Here is an 18,111-nt window from a genome sequence, read left to right on the forward strand (position 1 = left end):
CAATGTTTTTGCGAGTCTTCTAGCGAACATTAAAAACCCCTACAGGACTTATTGAATAATGTATTTCATTTGCTAAAAATGTGGTACGTACGTGCCGTTTAACTAAATTTTACTATCCGAAATCTTTACTTCAACTTCTTCTACAGTGATGGAACGCCAAGAGCGTGACATCAAGAAGATCCAGCAGCTGCTCGGTGACGCGGAGAGCATGTGGAAGGACCTACCGCGCCTGTCAGACCTCAACAAGTACACCAACCAGACATTGGACGGTATTGCGGCTTTGCAGAGGAACCTTACTGAGGCAGACGAGAAGTGTATGTACTATGTAGCTTAAGAATTAGATTGCTTAAATGTACAGCAGCAGATGCTTTTATTCAATACTTTGTTGTACCGGAATTGTTTTATCATTATATTATTATCATACATTTTCCGGGATAATAACCTTTCCTTCCCGCCACTAAACCGAACTAGACATTTTATGTATTTGTTAGTGGACTACGTAAAAGACAATTCAAATAGACAAACATACTTTCGCATATTAGGAGGGAGATAATCGATTAAATAATTTCTTAAAGCTTTTTGTTTTTTTTTTAAGACTAGATGCTGTATGGAACGAAATAATTCTCTGCAGATGTTTACGTTCCGAACTTAATTAATTTTAAACTTAGTACACGTGTGATTTTCATATCTACTTTTAACTTAATTTTAACCGTTTAATATTATCCACATTTTTGGTCAAATTATGTTTTTTTTTTATGAAATAAGGGGACAAACGAGCAAACGGGTCACCTGATGGAAAGCAACTTCCGTCGCCCATGGACACTCGCAGCATCAGAAGAGCTGCAGGTGCGTTGCCGGCCTTTTAAGAGGGAATAGGGTAATAGAGGAGGATAGGGGAGGCTAGGGAAGGGAATAGGGTAGGGGATTGGGCCTCCGGTAAACTCACTCACTCGGCGAAACACAGCGCAAGCGCTGTTTCACGCCGGTTTTCTGTGAGAACGTGGTATCTCTCCGGTCGAGCCGGCCCATTCGTGCCGAAGCATGGCTCTCCCACGTATAAAATTTAACGTTTATTTAACTTTTACTGGTATTTTAGCCGTGGCGAGGGTGACAGCCAAGTTGCGTGACATGGGCGACAGGTTGCTGGCGACCAACGAGGACATCCAAGCCAGCCTCACCCAGGGCAACACCATGAGCGAGCGAGCGTACAACGACATACAACGCAGCTACGACGCCCTTCGGCTTGAGGTAAACAATAACTCCCACGCCGATTTCGTTGACGGTGGCCGGTTGCATTCAAACCAGGCCTCTTACGCAGGAGTCATTTTATAGTGCCCAAGTGTGTGCGCAGTACACAAGAGCACTCTCTATTCCTTTACTCTCATAACACAGTGGGACGGAAGACCGACACGACTGGCGAGAGATCCGGCGCAGGACCGACTTTTTACATGCCCATCCGACGCATGGATCATCTTACTTGTCAGACAATCAGGTGATCAGCCTGCATTGTCCTAACCAAACTTGGAAATAACATGTTTCCAACGCGGAAATCGAACCCACGGCCTCCGATTCAAGAGCCACGCTCTAAACCACTGGACCACGGAGGCGTCCAGGCAGGCTATCAGTGGCATAAATTAGCGAATAGGCGGCCATCGCAACTGCACTGGCAGCTCCCGCATTATAGACAGCAGCTCAAACTAAATCCCAATCATTTCACTTGGCTCATGCAATAGGAATGAGTGTAAGGAAATCTTCACTAGCCATATAAATTCTCTTCTAAAGTATCAGCAGTGTAAGACTTTAAAATCTCGCGATTCACTCTAGTTTTGCCGAGCGATCTTTATACTGCGGGCGGCCTATAAACATTTCCACCACTGCTATAGTGTGAACTAAAGTTTAGTAGCTTAAAGTTCGACATCCTTTAGGACGTTAATTTTAAAACTTATAACACGCTTTTTGCCATCTCAGGTCCAAACATTCTCCAAGAACGAGCACCTATTGCAGTCAATAGCGGACGAGACTAACTCCACGAAGAAGCGTATCGAGTACGGCATCCACAACATACTGATGGAGATCAGGGAACTGACGCGCGTGCAGGGAGACCTTCTCAATATGACCATCAACGAGAGGTAACTTAGGCAGATGGTCAGTCAAATTGCTTTGATAGACAACAGCTAAGTTATTATACGTGGGAGAGCCATGCTTTGGCACGAATGGGCCGGCTCGACCGGAGAAATACCACATTCTCACAGAAAACCGGCGTGAAACAGCGCTTGCGCTGTGTTTCGCTGAGTCAGTGAGTTTACCAGAGGCCCAATCGCCTACCCTATTCCCTTCCCTACCCTCCCCTATTACCCTATTCCCTCTTAAAAGGCCGGCAACGCACCTGCAGCTCTTCTGATGCTGCGAGGGTCCATGGGCGATGGAAGTTGCTTTCCATCAGGTGACCCGTTTGCTCGTTTGGCCCCTTATTTTATAAAAAAAAGTTAAAAATGTATGGGATTTAACAAAATAACACATAACGACGACGACTAAGGAATATGGCTCTTTCGACCCTTTATTGCAAATATTTTTTAAAGCTTTGCCTACAACATCAAAAGACCGTCACAATAAATCTAATTATACTATAAGACATAAGTACCTCTTGGGATATCGAAATAATGTTTAAGCTCACACGCCTAGCTACAAGTTTTAAATACAAAATATTTTAACACTCATATAACTAAACATAAATCATGATCTTCATTATAGACCATTACACTATACTGTATACACCCACCTATATGGGTACATAATATCTAGAATCTAAAATGCCCAAAAAATGTAGAGCACTAAATAGTGCTGGAAATAAAACGCTTAAGGGCCTAATTTTTCTCGTACCTAATTTTAGATTTCCGGATCATACAGTCCCAGTTCTAGTTGTAATAGGTTATAGGTACCTAGCATTCATTTACAAACTATATCATAAAGCTCAGTAGGCTATTGAAGCAGCCTCTTCAGCACAATCTTAATATTTAACGCGAGCACTGCTCGGAACATAACGAAGTACTTACCTACTTTACAGTTTACACGTTTCTGTGAATATTTTAAGCGCGGTGCCTTGCAGGATCTGTGCGAGGCATAATTCTGTAACATACAGGCAGCATTATAGAATAGTATAGAATAGAAAATACTTTATTTGTACAACTTAAAACTAAACTTAAACTTAAAAAACACAATAGAGGAAAAATATGTACTAATAGGCGGTCTTACTGCTAGCAGCAGTTTCTGCCAGACAACCTTTAATTTTAAAGTACAAAAATAAGAGAAAGTATACTTACTTCTTAATAATATTATGACTAAATAATAAATAAGTATATACTACATATAACATAGGTACTACATATAAATAACATGTAATAATACGTAAAAAATATTTATATAAACCACATAAAATTTACACAAATATAATAATATATTTTGAAAGAAGGTAAGTACATTTATATTATAGACTATTATGACAGATTTAGATAATATTCCTTAACTCGTTTCTTAAAAATATTTATTGTTTGTGACTTTTGGATAGTTTATTATAAATATATTTTTACCCAGATATTATAAATTTATAAATTTATTTTTAACCAGATGTGCTGAAATTCGTTTATCGCGCGGGAAAAGGACATTTTCTGCAACAGACGCTCCTTTTTCGAGACGCAGAGAATTATTCAATACCGTAGTTTTGAGGAAAAACTGCTACATATTATTACATACCTATGTAATGAATAATGATTGAGCAGAGCTGCTGCAGGGGAGTTTCCTCTCAAAACTATACAATAAGTGTAACCAATGTGTAGTATTATAATTTATAACCATCTAGTTAGTTTGTGAGCTGTTTGTGTGTGAGTGAGCATTTTGTGAGCTTAAGGAGTGAGCACACTGAGACGGGCTGTGCCGGGGCTCAGCGTGCCGGGGCTCATCGCAAAAATCCGCCTCCATACAATTTGTATGGAAGCGGATGCGCGTATCTCACACTGTGTCGGGGCGCAGCGGATTTCCGCATACAAAGCCCCGGCACGGCCCGTCTCAGTGTGCTCACTCCTTTAATGGTGTTATATTTTAGGTGTTATTTAAACAAGATCCAATGAAATTTTGCCAATAGAACCTAGAATGAATCCACTTCTACCTCCAGGTTTGACAACACCGAAGCGCTCATCATGGGCAGCCAGGCGGGCGGGTTCAAGAACCTGAGCAGCAAGATCGAGGGAGAGATGACGCAGGTGTGGCGGCAGATCGGCACCATGTACCAGCAGCTCAGCGCCACCAAGGCCACGCTCGACAAGCTCACGGTAAGTGAGTCCCCCAAGGGAGAGTGTGGCGGCAGATCAGCACCATGTACCGGCAGCTCAGGGCCAGCAAGGCCACGCTCGACGAGCTCACGGTGAGTCCCCCTAGGGAGGGTGTGGCGGCAGATCGGCACCATGTACCGGCAGCTCAGCGCCACCAAGGCCACGCTCGACAAGCTCACGGTAAGTGAGTCCCCCAAGGAAGAGTGTGGCGGCAGATCAGCACCATGTACCGGCAGCTCAGGGCCAGCAAGGCCACGCTCGACGAGCTCACGGTGAGTCCCCCTAGGGAGGGTGTGGCGGCAGATCGGCACCATGTACCGGCAGCTCAGCGCCACCAAGGCCACGCTCGACGAGCTCACGGTGAGTCCCCCTAGGGAGGGTGTGGCGGCAGATCGGCACCATGTACCGGCAGCTCAGCGCCACCAAGGCCACGCTCGACGAGCTCACGGTGAGTCCCCCTAGGGAGGGTGTGGCGGCAGATCGGCACCATGTACCGGCAGCTCAGCGCCACCAAGGCCACGCTCGACGAGCTCACGGTGAGTCCCCCTAGGGAGGGTGTGGCGGCAGATCGGCACCATGTACCGGCAGCTCAGCGCCACCAAGGCCACGCTCGACGAGCTCACGGTGAGTCCCCCTAGGGAGGGTGTGGCGGCAGATCGGCACCATGTACCGGCAGCTCAGCGCCACCAAGGCCACGCTCGACGAGCTCACGGTGAGTCCCCCTAGGGAGGGTGTGGCGGCAGATCGGCACCATGTACCGGCAGCTCAGCGCCACCAAGGCCACGCTCGACGAGCTCACGGTGAGTCCCCCTAGGGAGGGTGTGGCGGCAGATCGGCACCATGTACCGGCAGCTCAGCGCCACCAAGGCCACGCTCGACGAGCTCACGGTGAGTCCCCCTAGGGAGGGTGTGGCGGCAGATCGGCACCATGTACCGGCAGCTCAACGCCACCAAGGCCACGCTCGACGAGCTCACGGTGACAAAGGGTCCTCTATCTCTCCCATGGATGAATTAGGTGTGGTGGTGAAGAAAGTAAAATGTTAACGTAAATGGGTTAATTTTTCCAATCCAAATCCTACCTAGCATAAAGCTATAATCTATGAAAGAGTGAGGTAGGATTAGTCGATAACTACGATCATTATCGGTTGTCTGGAAGAAACTGCTTAAGCAGTAAGACCGCTTTTTGCACAATTTTGTAATTTTTTTATACTTTTTTGTTGTTGTTATTTCTTCTGTTTTTTTTTCTCTTTTATGTGCTTTTATGTCTTTTCTTTTGTGTGTGCAAATAAAGAATTTATTATTATTATTATTATTATCCTTAGCTATGGAAGTAGAAAAAATAAACATCAGTTAAACTTCCATTGACAATGACCATTTAAAACAGTTTACACAATAGCAAATAGCAATAGAGTTTATGCAGATTAATTAACTAAAAGCTTTAATCGACAGGAACAAACGGCACAATACGTTAATGGCAGCGCCGCGACGCTGGACGGCATCAAAACTAAGGTAAATAATTACTAAATACTAGCTATTAACTACTAAGGGTGGGTTGCACCAGATGCGAGGTTAAAGTTAAAGTCAAAGTTATGGTTATAGTTAAGGCTAACTTTAACCTTAACTTTGACCACAGAATTTGACAGATGACAGCTGGTCCGATAAAGCTATAAATGAACGTGGGCGGGGGCGCTGCTGGCAAAGGAGAACTGTCACAAATGGCGTTTTGGTATGATGTCAGCGTTAGATCCTTTTTTCGCCACGTTCATTTAAAGCCTTGTCGAGCTCAAGGTTATGGTTAAATATGGCGTCCATTTTTGACTTTAACCAAAGATTTGACTTTTTGCATTGTAGTTAATAGTTATAGTTAAAGTTACAGTTAAAGTAAGTTGGTGCGACCCACCCTAAGTAAAGTTTACAGGGTGTGATAATATTGTAGGCGCGTAGGTAGTGTATTCAGAGTATGGAGTGTTATGTCTTTAACCACAGCGTTAACTTTGACGGGTATGGAGATATTATTTTGACTCCAGTAGCCCTAGCATGGCCACAGTAGAAATGCGAAAATATAGAAACTCTGTGGAGATGAACTGATGGTGCCGTTCCGATTTTTACCGCAGCTAGCCGCGACCGACAAAAATTCAATTAAAATGCCACTTTGTGACTGTATAGACTATCTTAAAATTTAAATAAAATCCTACTTTATGACATAGACAAGATCGGTGATCGGAATGGTATCTTCAGTTTTTCTCCACAGTTTTTCTATGTTTTCGCATTTCTCCTGTGGCCATGCTAGGGCTACAGGGATAGGTACGCCAAAGGATAGTTTTTGCCCCAGAAAAATGTGCAACATCTAGTAGTCTATGAAAATACAAAAGAAAATATCCACAGCCGAACGTATAACCTCTTACTTTTTGGAAGTCTGTTAAAATATCATCCTATAATTCGAAAGCCTTTTACAGAAAGTCCCCCTTTAGAAGTCGGTTGAACGTACAAACTAAAATCTATATTATTTTTTATAAAAATACTGATTATTCGCTGGGGCAGAATAGTTTTTAATTACTTAGCAGCACATTGTGTTGTATCACTTTGTGTGCGGCGTATTATTTGTCGCCGCCATTAAAAACCGTCCTCGATAAATGTTATAGCTGAGCAGGACTATTTATTTCGAAATATTCGTTTTATAATAAACAGAAGTGAGTTAAAAAAAATATCCGGCTCGAAGGACCAACATTAGAAATTGATAACCATTATACTATATCCTTAGAACACTGAAAGTAAAATCCTTGTTTTAGCTACTAAAGATATAATATACTTTATGGCCGTAATAAAAATAAATTTTAATGATTATAATATAATAATCAGGGCAGCGAAGCGAGCCCTATAGTATATCCGGTATCCCACAACCTGTACATTTTGTGGTACACTTTACGGAAAAACTATCACGCCTATAATTGATTTGTGCTTTAACTTAATTTTTATTTAAAATATAGATATTTTAATTATCATCAGTCAGTCAAGGTGTGAAGACGCGAGCCCTCACAAAGCTCGGCTTTTAGCTAGTTATAATTTAAGTAATGAAAAGTTTGACAGAAAATGTATGGAGCTAACCGTTAACGTCAAAATCTTTATAAAATTAAAGTCAAGTAATAATTAAATATCTCTGGGTGGCGGGTGCAGCCGTTAGTGCAGATTACTTCTTTCAAACGCGAGAGACTAACAAGACGTCGTCAACGTAAAAGCTGGTCTCATCGCACGGATTAAGGGGACTAAAATATTGTGTACTTGAATGGTGTGGTAGCTGGAGATAAGTTTAGTAAGGTGTGACACCAATATTACCTATATATAGTCAAGTAATACCATAATATAATATTATTTGACCATTAAAATCGTAAGGCGTCTGAATTCTGATGTACGTAAAATATTATGTAAGTAACTTCACTATTATCGAGCAAACCGTACATTTTTAGGGATAATCTTACCCATTCCAGGGAATAAAGTATAATATCTATAATATAATATATAATATCTATGGACACTTCACACCACGTCAGTCTGGCCCCGTGCTAAGTACCTGAAGGACTTGTGTTACGGGTACCAAACAACGGAAATATATTTAATACTGTTATACTATACATATATTTAAGATTTTTATTATATTATACACATATTTAATACACATCCACGACCCAGGAACCTTACCCGGCAAACGTTGTTTTGCCATATAAATATTTTTTAATAATGTGGACAACCCTTATTACTTAGGGGTATGAAAAATAGATGTTGGCCGATTCTCAGACCTACTCAATATGCTCACAAAATTTCATGAGAATCGGTCAAGCCGTTTCGGTCTTCGGAGGAGTACGGGAACGAACATTGTAACACGTGAATTTTATATATAAGATCTAGTATAGAACTAGTGTAGATTATTATCATCATATTGTATTATGTATGGGCTTTGTGTCGTCCTACTTTTTTTTTACTTGTTTTTAATTCTAGGTGGGGCAAGTGAGCGATCTTACGGCGGAAGTGCAAGAGAACGTGAACTATTTCGTCGGCAAGGTGTCTCTACTATCGCAGGAATTCGGCCACATCAAGGAGAGTCTTGGTGCGGCGCTGGACGAAGCCACCACCAACCTTAAGGACGCGAAAACCGAGATTAGTAAGTGTAGGGGAGAGTGGGGTAAGAGGTTCCCGAGGTTGAAGCGTAATAAGTACTTCTAATTTAATCGACGAGTTACTATACTTTGTCCTAAATCTGTTCTGGGCCTAAGTTAACCCTGGGCTAGTTAGTTAACCTTTAAATATCATAATTCATAATGCTTTCTCTTTTATAAATATAGATAACGACAGGAATTACAGGAATTAACGTAACCTAGAACTGCACATTGCACAAGTAGTCTTTATTACATGATTTAAAATTTGGGTGCTATCTTGGGGTCATTTTGTAATGGAATGTATCAAGTAGACTTAATATATTTTTTATATTATAATGTTCACAGCAGATAACAGACATTTAATTTAATTTCAAATGTTATGTCAAAATGGCTTTTAATTCCAACTTTAGCGGCTCTGGCTTTTAACAAATTTTCTTTAACCTTTTGTTTCAGACAATGGACCGGGCCCTCACGTCGCGAAGCCGGCCGCATAGATCTCTGCCAAATACTTATTTACGGTGGAATACTGGAACTCTTCTAAAATGTCAATGCCTAAGTCGCCCAACATAAGTACCTATACAAGGTGTAACAAAACTAAGTGATAATACTTTGGGATTTGTATGAGTTCACTGTAAAAGTAGCAGCGCTAAAAGAGCAATTTTTTGGGATTTGTATAGGCAAGCGCCCGAGCGTCATACATATTCCCATACAAAAGTTTAAAAAAGTTACTCTTTCAGCGCTGCTACTTTCACAGCGATATATCATTACATATAAACGCCCTAAATTATTATCACTTGATTTTGTTCCACCTTGTAAAGAGATTCGGCCATTAAGTATGACTTGTCACGCGCATTAAAATATTGGCATCTCACTTCCACTTTTGTGGGAAGCATTCACGCGCGTACGAAAATATTGGTAGATGAGTGATGACAGATGACAGATGTACCTTTCATACGCATGTAAAGATAGGTCGACGAAAGGATTTCTCTTTATCTGGAGACCTGACTTTATCCTTGCGATTTGCTAAATATGACTTAGGGCCCAAGTTTTCAGCGGAGTTCCAGTGTTCGGTCTCTTAGCGTAGGAACTAGTGTAAGCGACTGAGATTTTAAAATAAAACAATATGAAAATTAACTTTTGCAAATATTTAATCTCTTTTATAATTGTGGATCTATATTAATATTGTACAAGTAGTATGATACAATTTATTGTGACAAAACCTCAATGTCACTCCCGGCGCGTCACGGGCTGACTAGCGTCACGGCACGCGTCACGCTGTCACGCCGCGTGACACGAGAGTGAATTAACTTTCTGTACAATAAGTTTTGATACAATTATTCTTAAACAATATACACACAAATTATTTGTCGTCCATTTCAGTATTAAAACGATTACAATCTCATTTTTCTATGTGCAATTAACAAATTAACTATCTATTAATATACCACTGTTTCTCGAGCTTTCGGAATTGGGATCACAGTATGTTCCTTATAAAAACAATTTCATTCGGTATAATTTAAATACGGTTAGGAAGAAAAGTGCATCAGAGAATTTTCATAGCCGACTCATAAATAAAATAAAATATTATCAAAAGTTTGAGAAACAATGATATACTCCATTAAATAATCGTGCCTATTTGTGATTTTAATATTAAGTATACAATCATGAAAACACTCATTATTTTATACGAAGAAAATAAATATCGATGCAATCTTTTTATTGGTGTGTGTTTAAATTAAATCATTAATCGTATACATAGTAAAATGACGATTGCACATAGGGTCAAGCACTAATCGCAATAAAACAGCTAAGGTAAACACATTCGTTGTAGACGTACAGCCTGAAACGGGACTACAAAACAAAAAAAACGTCCCCGAATAACTAAAAGTCAGTGCGAAAGGGGCCTAAACGTATACAAGCATGTCGAACATGATTTCAAAATTTTATGACTTAGGCCACTTCCACACTGCGGACCACGACGTTGGAATGTCACTTACATAATTGGTGTTATATCAATAGCGAGATACGTAGATCTCAAGTCCACTCGGCTTTAGCGATAGCGGACGTGTGGAGGAAAATAACACATGCGGTAACGAGATAGTGGCGAATATCGAGTGGCAGTGGCATATCTAACATGAATAGCACTTACAAACCCTTATACGATACATTATGTACACTAAATGCAAAATAATATTTACATTATTAAAAACAATTAGAAAACAAGCAGTTCATAAGGGAAACACCGCAGAGTGACCCATTTAATGCCGTTCTTTTTTCGCTCGCTCGAAACGTGCGATTTGCCACTACTGTCGATTCTATATATTCGAATTAAAAAGCTAGTTCGAAAACAGGAGGGAAACTCAAAATGAGGTTTATTCGAAATAAACCGTTTCAAAATTGGAATCTACATTTTGGTTTTACTTAAACAATTTGTTTATAGTGAGGTTAAGAAATGTAAAAAATTTGTGCGTAATTCCGTACTAAATCTTTCGCGTTTTGGAATGTACAATTTGGTCTTCAATGGATCATAATATACTAGTTTTCACTGGTCAAATAAAAATAAATCTGAGTAAGTCGGTTCAGAGCATAACCACGCGCACGTCAACAAAATATCTTGTCGACATTTGCCATTATGCTCTGAGTCTTAGGTGTCCCATCATACCCACTCTCCCCTATGCAGTTAATTTTTTTTTCTTGCGATGAAAATACATAATAGGTTTTTAGTAGACTTAATTCAAAGACTTTAAAAAATATTTTAGAATGTAAAGTGACCAAGTGAAAACTGCATACTAGAGCTAGGAGCTAAAGAAAGCTACAAAAATTCACCGCAGCACTAACAAGCATCAAAACGAACATCAAGAGATTTTAGTATAAAAATTTTTAGAGATACATGTATATTGTGACAATACATCGATGAAAGATGATCTAAATAGCTGCCCTACACCATAAAACCTATCCACAGAAATATATTTGGTCGAATGCATGCAAAGAAGCCGAGCTGTGCAATTATTCTAAATGATTTTGAATTTAAGCATTCACATATCGATATAAAATATTACTTCAAATATATAATTTCAGTACATTATTAAAAAGCAAAATAAATAAGCTCTTTTAAGAGGATTTCCCTTTGGGTCGATAATAACTAATAACATTTTGTACATGTGTCGGGTTACCCTTCCACTTAGACAAGTCGCACTAACATATTCTGTTCATATAAAAAGATGCCCCTCTAAAGATTTAACCCTAAACCGTATTTGCGCTATAATGCCCAAGGATTCACAGTAGAAGCCCCCTATACTATTTCATTAATCTAAGTTACATGTGGCCGGATAAGGCTAAGATCTCACCTTCATGCGGTACACGTACATTCACATATAAACTATCCCAAGTTACCTCTAGATACTGATCTTATATTGGTTTCTTACATAGGAAGACATACAGCTATACATATATTTTTTTATTATATTATCAAATGAAAATGTACTCCTCATTGTTTAATTTGAAAAATGTTTTAAATGAAATTAGTGTTGTATTAAGAAATAATTTCCTTGCTGGATTGTTAGGAGTTAGGATACATATATTTTTATTAAATTATCAACTGAAAATGTACTCCTCATTAATTGCAGGTAAAGTGTGTAACTTGAAAAATGTTTTATATGAAATCAGTGTTGTATTAACAAATAATTTCCCTGCTGGATTGTTAGGAGTTAGTTAGGAGTTGAATAGTAAAGATACTGTCAAAATATAAAAACGACTTATAATGTCCAATTAATGCAGAACGAGACTAGCCCAAATCGGTATCTGAAATACGCCAATATTGTTCTAAAGGCTTGGATAAGGTATGGTTATTATACACTAGTAACTAACCCTGATTAACGTTGAAAAAAAAATATTTTTTTTAGTGTATTCTAAATCCTGTTCCATATTACTCAGTTGTTTCCAAATGAAATAAGTCTCTTATAGCAAAGACGTATTCCAAAATATTTTGGTAATAAAAAGCCAGAATAAATAATGTCCACCCCATAAATCCGAGGCACTTACATGACCTTATCAGTAATGATATACTACGACTACCTAAGGTATAGTAGTTAGCTCATTGTCGCTCCTTTACGGACCCGTTGATACAACGGACATGACACATTTAAAGCTATGGACATATTTCACATTCTAACCGTAAATATGGTCTATCCTAACATGGAGAGAGAAGGTAGCTATTGTAGATGTACAAATTACTTATCCCTAACCCTACACACAGCTCCTAGTTACTGATTCGTACCAGTTCATTATACCGAGGTGTAGTAAAATTAGTGTCTTCAAAAAACCTCCTAACACGGTGACATGTTTTTAAAAAGATGGTGAGTTTCGTGTATTTAAAAAATTTGAACAGGTGCAATAGTGAAAAATATTTGAACAATAGAAACGAATACACCCCCGTTACCCTTAATAGTTAGTATAAGATGAATAAAGTTGTCCAACTGTCAACAACTGAATCTACAAAGCGTTCAACATCCATGCGTGACCTATTTACAAAACCACATGTTTTCACAACAAAACAACGATTTATGTATATTTTAAAATCATTGCACATAACTTTATGTACAAAACTTTTAACCGCTCCAGTTATATTTTACCGACTTTAACATCAATAGGATATCTATGCATGGCACTTTATTACAGGAATGTAAGGCAGGTTTATTAGGATCAATTCCTATACGGGTCGGCTAGCTTCGGAAATGACAATTAGCATTCAACTCAAGAACTTTCGAAAATAAACACTGACATAATGAAAAATATTTGTATAACAAACTGCAATTAACCGATCGATCAAAGGCTGTTAAAACTGCCATGCAGAGCTTTACAAAATATTTTATCTTATGTACATATTGTCGTTTGAAGATAAGAGTTAGAACGTACTTCTACAGTGAGGATATCAAAAGGTGCGGTTTACCTCCGCGTACTCTTGGAGGAGGGGCGCGAGTGGGACTGAGTGTGGGGGGTCGCGACCCCCCCCCTCTCCTAACTGGAGCACGAGGCCGCCGACACTGGGGACAGGGGGGAGTCTCGCGGACACCCCGACAAGGTCACCACAACCTGCAACAACAACATTCATTACACACAAGTTCATAATATGGTACTTGGTAGAAGTAACTGATGTCGAACCCAAACCACGAAAGATTATTGCAAAGACTAAAGTGTAAACAGATTTTTGACAACTACACATGTTTCTCATATGAAAATCAGTGCAGCAACCCGCTGCTAATGCTGAGTTGGGGTCCATTTTTGGCATCACACAATATAATGTTAAATTAATTGTTTGTGTCCTTGTTCCTTTATCCTTTATAAATATTGTGTTGTGTGATGTGCAAAATAAACTCTTCTTATATTATGTACAACACCAGATTTCATGTGACACAACTAGAAACTTTTTGTAGACCCTCAACCTGAGATGTACCATAGAGAAAATTGATTCTAGGTAGTTGATAGACCTATGTCATTTGGTCTGCTTATGTCAATTCAATGAAAGCTGTGATCGGTAGGATGAGTTTGACTTAACATGACCAAATTACTTAGGTCCACCATCTACCTAGGAATCAACTTATCTAATAGTACAATCATAACATACAACCATAGCGTTGTGGCAGAGGACGGCCACAGACAGACAAACATGGCGAAGTCTAGGGGATCCCTTTGCCAAAGGGCAAACTGACACCGATGTCTGATCATAATCTGAAATATTATTATTCTATGTAAAAATGGTATCAGTAAATAAAGGCTTTATTATTATTATACAATCATAACAACACATGAAACAATTGTATCTCATTTCATGATCAGAATGATTAATAATAATAATATCTATTGACGCACTACATCCATACTAATATTATAAATGCGAAAGTATCTCTGTCTGTCTGTCTGTCTTGCTTTCACGCCAAAACTACTGAACCGATTGCAATGAAATTTTGTATACAGTTATTCTAGAGTCTGAGAAAGGACATAGGCTACATTTTGATGTGGGAAAATATCTTATTTCCATGAAAATATTGATGAAAATGAATTCGCATTGCGCGTGGCCAGCGCTCATGCCGGAGGTCCTGGGTTCGAGTCCCGCAGGCAGAACAAAAAGTTTTCAATGTTCCTGGGTCTTGGATGTGTATTAAAATAAAATTTCAAAAATCTTAAACATATTTTATGTATTATATTATAAAAAATCCAGAAATATATCGATGGAATGAACATTTTAGTTCTAATACGATTCAACAGATGGCGTTTTATTTTTTACTTTATTGTAACATAGAACTAATCATACTTATTAGTTAGTATGTTTTTGTTTATAGTTTTTAATACGTTAGAATATTATGTTTAATAATATTATCACTTGGTATAATAATAATCAATCTATCTTATCTTATGTAGAACTCCTACTGCATTTCTAATCCATACTATCCATACTAATATTATAAATGCGAAAGTATCTCTGTCTGTCTGTCTGTCTTGCTTTCACGCCAAAACTACTGAACCGATTGCAATGAAATTTTGTACACAGTTATTCTAGAGTCTGAGAAAGGACATAGGCTACATTTTGATGTGGGAAAATATCTTATTTCCATGAAAATATCGATGAAAATGAATTCGCATTGCGCGTGGCCAGCGCTCATGCCGGGGGTCCTGAGTTCGAGTCCCGCAGGCGGAACAAAAAGTTTTCAATGTTCCTGGGTCTTGGATGTGTATTAAAATAAAATTTCAAAAATCTTAAACATATTTTATGTATTATATTATAAAAAATCCAGAAATATATCGATGGAATGAACATTTTAGTTCTAATACGATTCAACAGATGGCGTTTTATTTTTTACTTTATTGTAACATAGAACTAATCATACTTATTAGTTAGTATGTTTTTGTTTATAGTTTTTAATACGTTAGAATATTATGTTTAATAATATTATCACTTGGTATAATAATAATCAATCTATCTTATCTTATAGAACTCCTACTGCATTTCTAAGGAGTTCGAGTGTACCGTATTGGCCTATATTCCATCCAGAAAATATATCAATGCAATCAACATTTTAATTCTAATATATGAAAACAGATGGCGTTTTATTTTTTACTTCATTATTTTAACAGAACTAATCATACTTATATACTAGCTGTTGCCGGCGACTTCGTCCGCGTGGACTTCAGTTTATAGTAATAATGAAGTACTTATTGTGTGCACACTGCACAGCTGTATTGATTTAAGGGGTACCAGGGTTTTTTTATAAAAGCTTTTGACACCAATTTTGTTGACATCGCGCGCTATAAACTAAAGTCCACGCGGACGAAGTCGCGGGCAACAGCTAGTACATAATATAAATATGCAAATAAATTTTGTCCATTACCTTTCTGCTTCCAGCATGATTTCGGTGTTCACAGAGCCATACTCCTTGCCATGTGCCAAGGTTTAATTTGCCATCAGTAATTGGAATGGTGAGTGAAGATCCCAGAAAACACGCTTTCACATGTGCAGGCTATAAACAAATTAAACATTTTAAGCCCCGATTTCACCAAGGACCGTTAAAGTTAGCGCTTGAATTAGTATCACATTACCTCTTTCGTTTTTCATATGAATAAAAGAGAAGACATGACAATTTAACAAGCTGTTAACACTAACAGACGTTGGTGAAATTGGGGCTAAATTTCCATAGCATTGAGCGAAACTTCCTATATGAAAATTCAACATTTTCATAATTAGAAACATTGAAGTTACTGTTAGTTAATCAAAGAATGATATTAGCTACTGTTTATCTAAAAGTTTAATTCATACCAGAAACCGTACAGAAAATTTAGAAAGAGATTAGAGATCTTCTCTAAGTTGAGTTCATTATATTTTGTATTTCACTTCACTAATTATCACATTTTGCAACAAAACCAATTAGTACAATCATCAAGGTTTTATTGATGCAAATATTATGCATTCATCCATATGCAATTACTTGCAAACATAACACTGACCTCTTGCCCTAGTAGTGATAGATACAAGGTTAACTATATTTTATAATGTTTAACTTAAGAATAACTGTTTTAAATTCACAGCACAAGTTTTTAATAGCAATTTCAAGAAGTCCAAACCTCTTTTCTTTCACTAACATTGACCCATATAATGCACTGTCTACACAGCAATTGTTTTGGATAAATAATTAGGAGCAACAGTGACAGAACACGAAAGTTGACAAATAAATAATAAAAACAAATGAAGACAGCCGAGTTCATTAAAAATGTAATTCAGTTATGTCACTGTTTACATTAGAATGAGCAGTCATTAGGAAAATGAAAATGTAGGAAGATTCGTTACCATATCGTCTGGCCCTTCGCAAGAATGTCGGTAAGGAAGCCCCTCCGGCACTATCTTGTTCAACATCATCTCCATATCGTCTCTGACGTCGGGATCCCAACTTTCGTTTAGCGCAAGACTAGCCGATGTGTGCATTACTGAAAATCGGTGGAGGAATTACTTTAGTTCGCAAACTTCTACACGCTACAAGATAGTGGACGCTCCTCGTACACTCGTGAGCTCTATGAAATTAATGTTTTCGATGAAATGAATTATGAAGTACCCGTTCATCGGCGGCAAGACTGTGCGACTGGTACTCACTTTGGATGTGGCAGAGGCCGACGGCGAACTGAGACAACTCGGGCACTTGTTTTAGGATTTCTTCTGTAACTAAATGCACTCCTCGATGTTGCGGCCTGAGATTTAGTTTCCGTTGAAACCACGCGGATCCAATCTGAATTCCTCGGTTCGAGGCCATGTTTAATTTTTAAAAACGCTACAGAACTATCGCAAGAACGTAAGCGATCTTACACAACATCACTTTGAACAATTTTTACACGATTTAATCCACAATTATCATAAAAGATACATGTTCGATCTTTAAAATAGTAATAAATATAACTGAGGTTATAGACAGATTCGACACCCTATTTTCTGCGGGAAAGTGAAACAGCTCTAAAATGAAAGAGAAATAAGATTGAATGGTATGTTGTCATTACAAAAAAAAAGTCAAGTGAATGCGTAACTTCATTCAAGTTCAAGCACTTTTTACTACCGTACGCAAGAAATCAATGGATCATCTTGTAATATTGTGCGTGATTGTAGAAAACGCATGGTAAATGACTAAAATTAATTGGCTCTAATTTAGCATTAATTATTGTGATTTTTTTTTTCCGAGAAGACTAAAAATAGCGCATCTTTATACTTTTTTAAAGATGATTTTCGAGTAAACACTTTCAAATAACTTATGTTTTTGATATTTATAAATATGTAGGACCTAATTATCATATAATTACTTCTAAAGTGATAATTTTTGTGTATAATTTTTTTTTCAAAAGTACATTATTTTATTACACGAGTTCTTTATAAGATATGGCAACACACATTGTTTTCGCGGGAGTTTTTGAAATGTATAACTTCAGGATAAAAATAATCTCATTACAAGATTTTATCATGCCTGTTTTTTTTTAATTATTGGCACTAAATCAAAAATAAAGGTTTAAGGTACAATTATTTTAAGTGATATTGACTTAAATACAGATTAATTAAGAATTGATTGAAAAAGGTCCACTAATAATTACGTGTTCGAGACTTATTA

At 38.1% G+C, this 18,111-nt stretch overlaps 2 protein-coding genes across 3 annotated transcripts in view; one reads left to right on the forward strand and one right to left on the reverse strand.

Moving 5' to 3' along the window:
• Positions 1-16,053, forward strand: part of LOC121735578 — a 34,524-nt gene extending 18,471 nt beyond the window's left edge. Inside the window, exons 6-13 of one of the 2 annotated variants that reach the window (XR_006036885.1) lie at positions 147-314; positions 1,097-1,248; positions 1,969-2,129; positions 4,169-4,325; positions 5,775-5,834; positions 8,319-8,481; positions 8,930-9,020; positions 16,043-16,053. Coding sequence is in view for 1 of the 2 variants with exons in the window: in XM_042126434.1 (XP_041982368.1) it covers positions 147-314; positions 1,097-1,248; positions 1,969-2,129; positions 4,169-4,325; positions 5,775-5,834; positions 8,319-8,481; positions 8,930-8,970 (902 nt within the window). In the remaining variant the exon portion in view is untranslated. Of the gene's footprint in view, positions 1-146; positions 315-1,096; positions 1,249-1,968; positions 2,130-4,168; positions 4,326-5,774; positions 5,835-8,318; positions 8,482-8,929; positions 9,107-16,042 lie in introns of those variants that run through there. The other variant, XM_042126434.1, reaches the window with a different exon arrangement.
• On the reverse strand, positions 9,607-17,490 carry LOC121735581 (UPF0047 protein YjbQ). The gene is made up of 4 exons (XM_042126437.1): positions 17,115-17,490; positions 16,815-16,951; positions 15,862-15,990; positions 9,607-13,567 (listed from the first exon to the last, which is right to left on the reverse strand). The coding sequence occupies exons 1-4, from the start codon at positions 17,269-17,271 to the stop codon at positions 13,493-13,495; spliced, it is 498 nt and encodes a 165-aa protein (XP_041982371.1). The 5' UTR covers positions 17,272-17,490; the 3' UTR covers positions 9,607-13,492.
• Between the last annotated feature and the right edge of the window lie 621 nt (positions 17,491-18,111).

Source organism: Aricia agestis, chromosome 17, assembly GCF_905147365.1.
Source record: "Aricia agestis chromosome 17, ilAriAges1.1, whole genome shotgun sequence".
Taxonomy (NCBI): domain Eukaryota; kingdom Metazoa; phylum Arthropoda; class Insecta; order Lepidoptera; family Lycaenidae; genus Aricia; species Aricia agestis.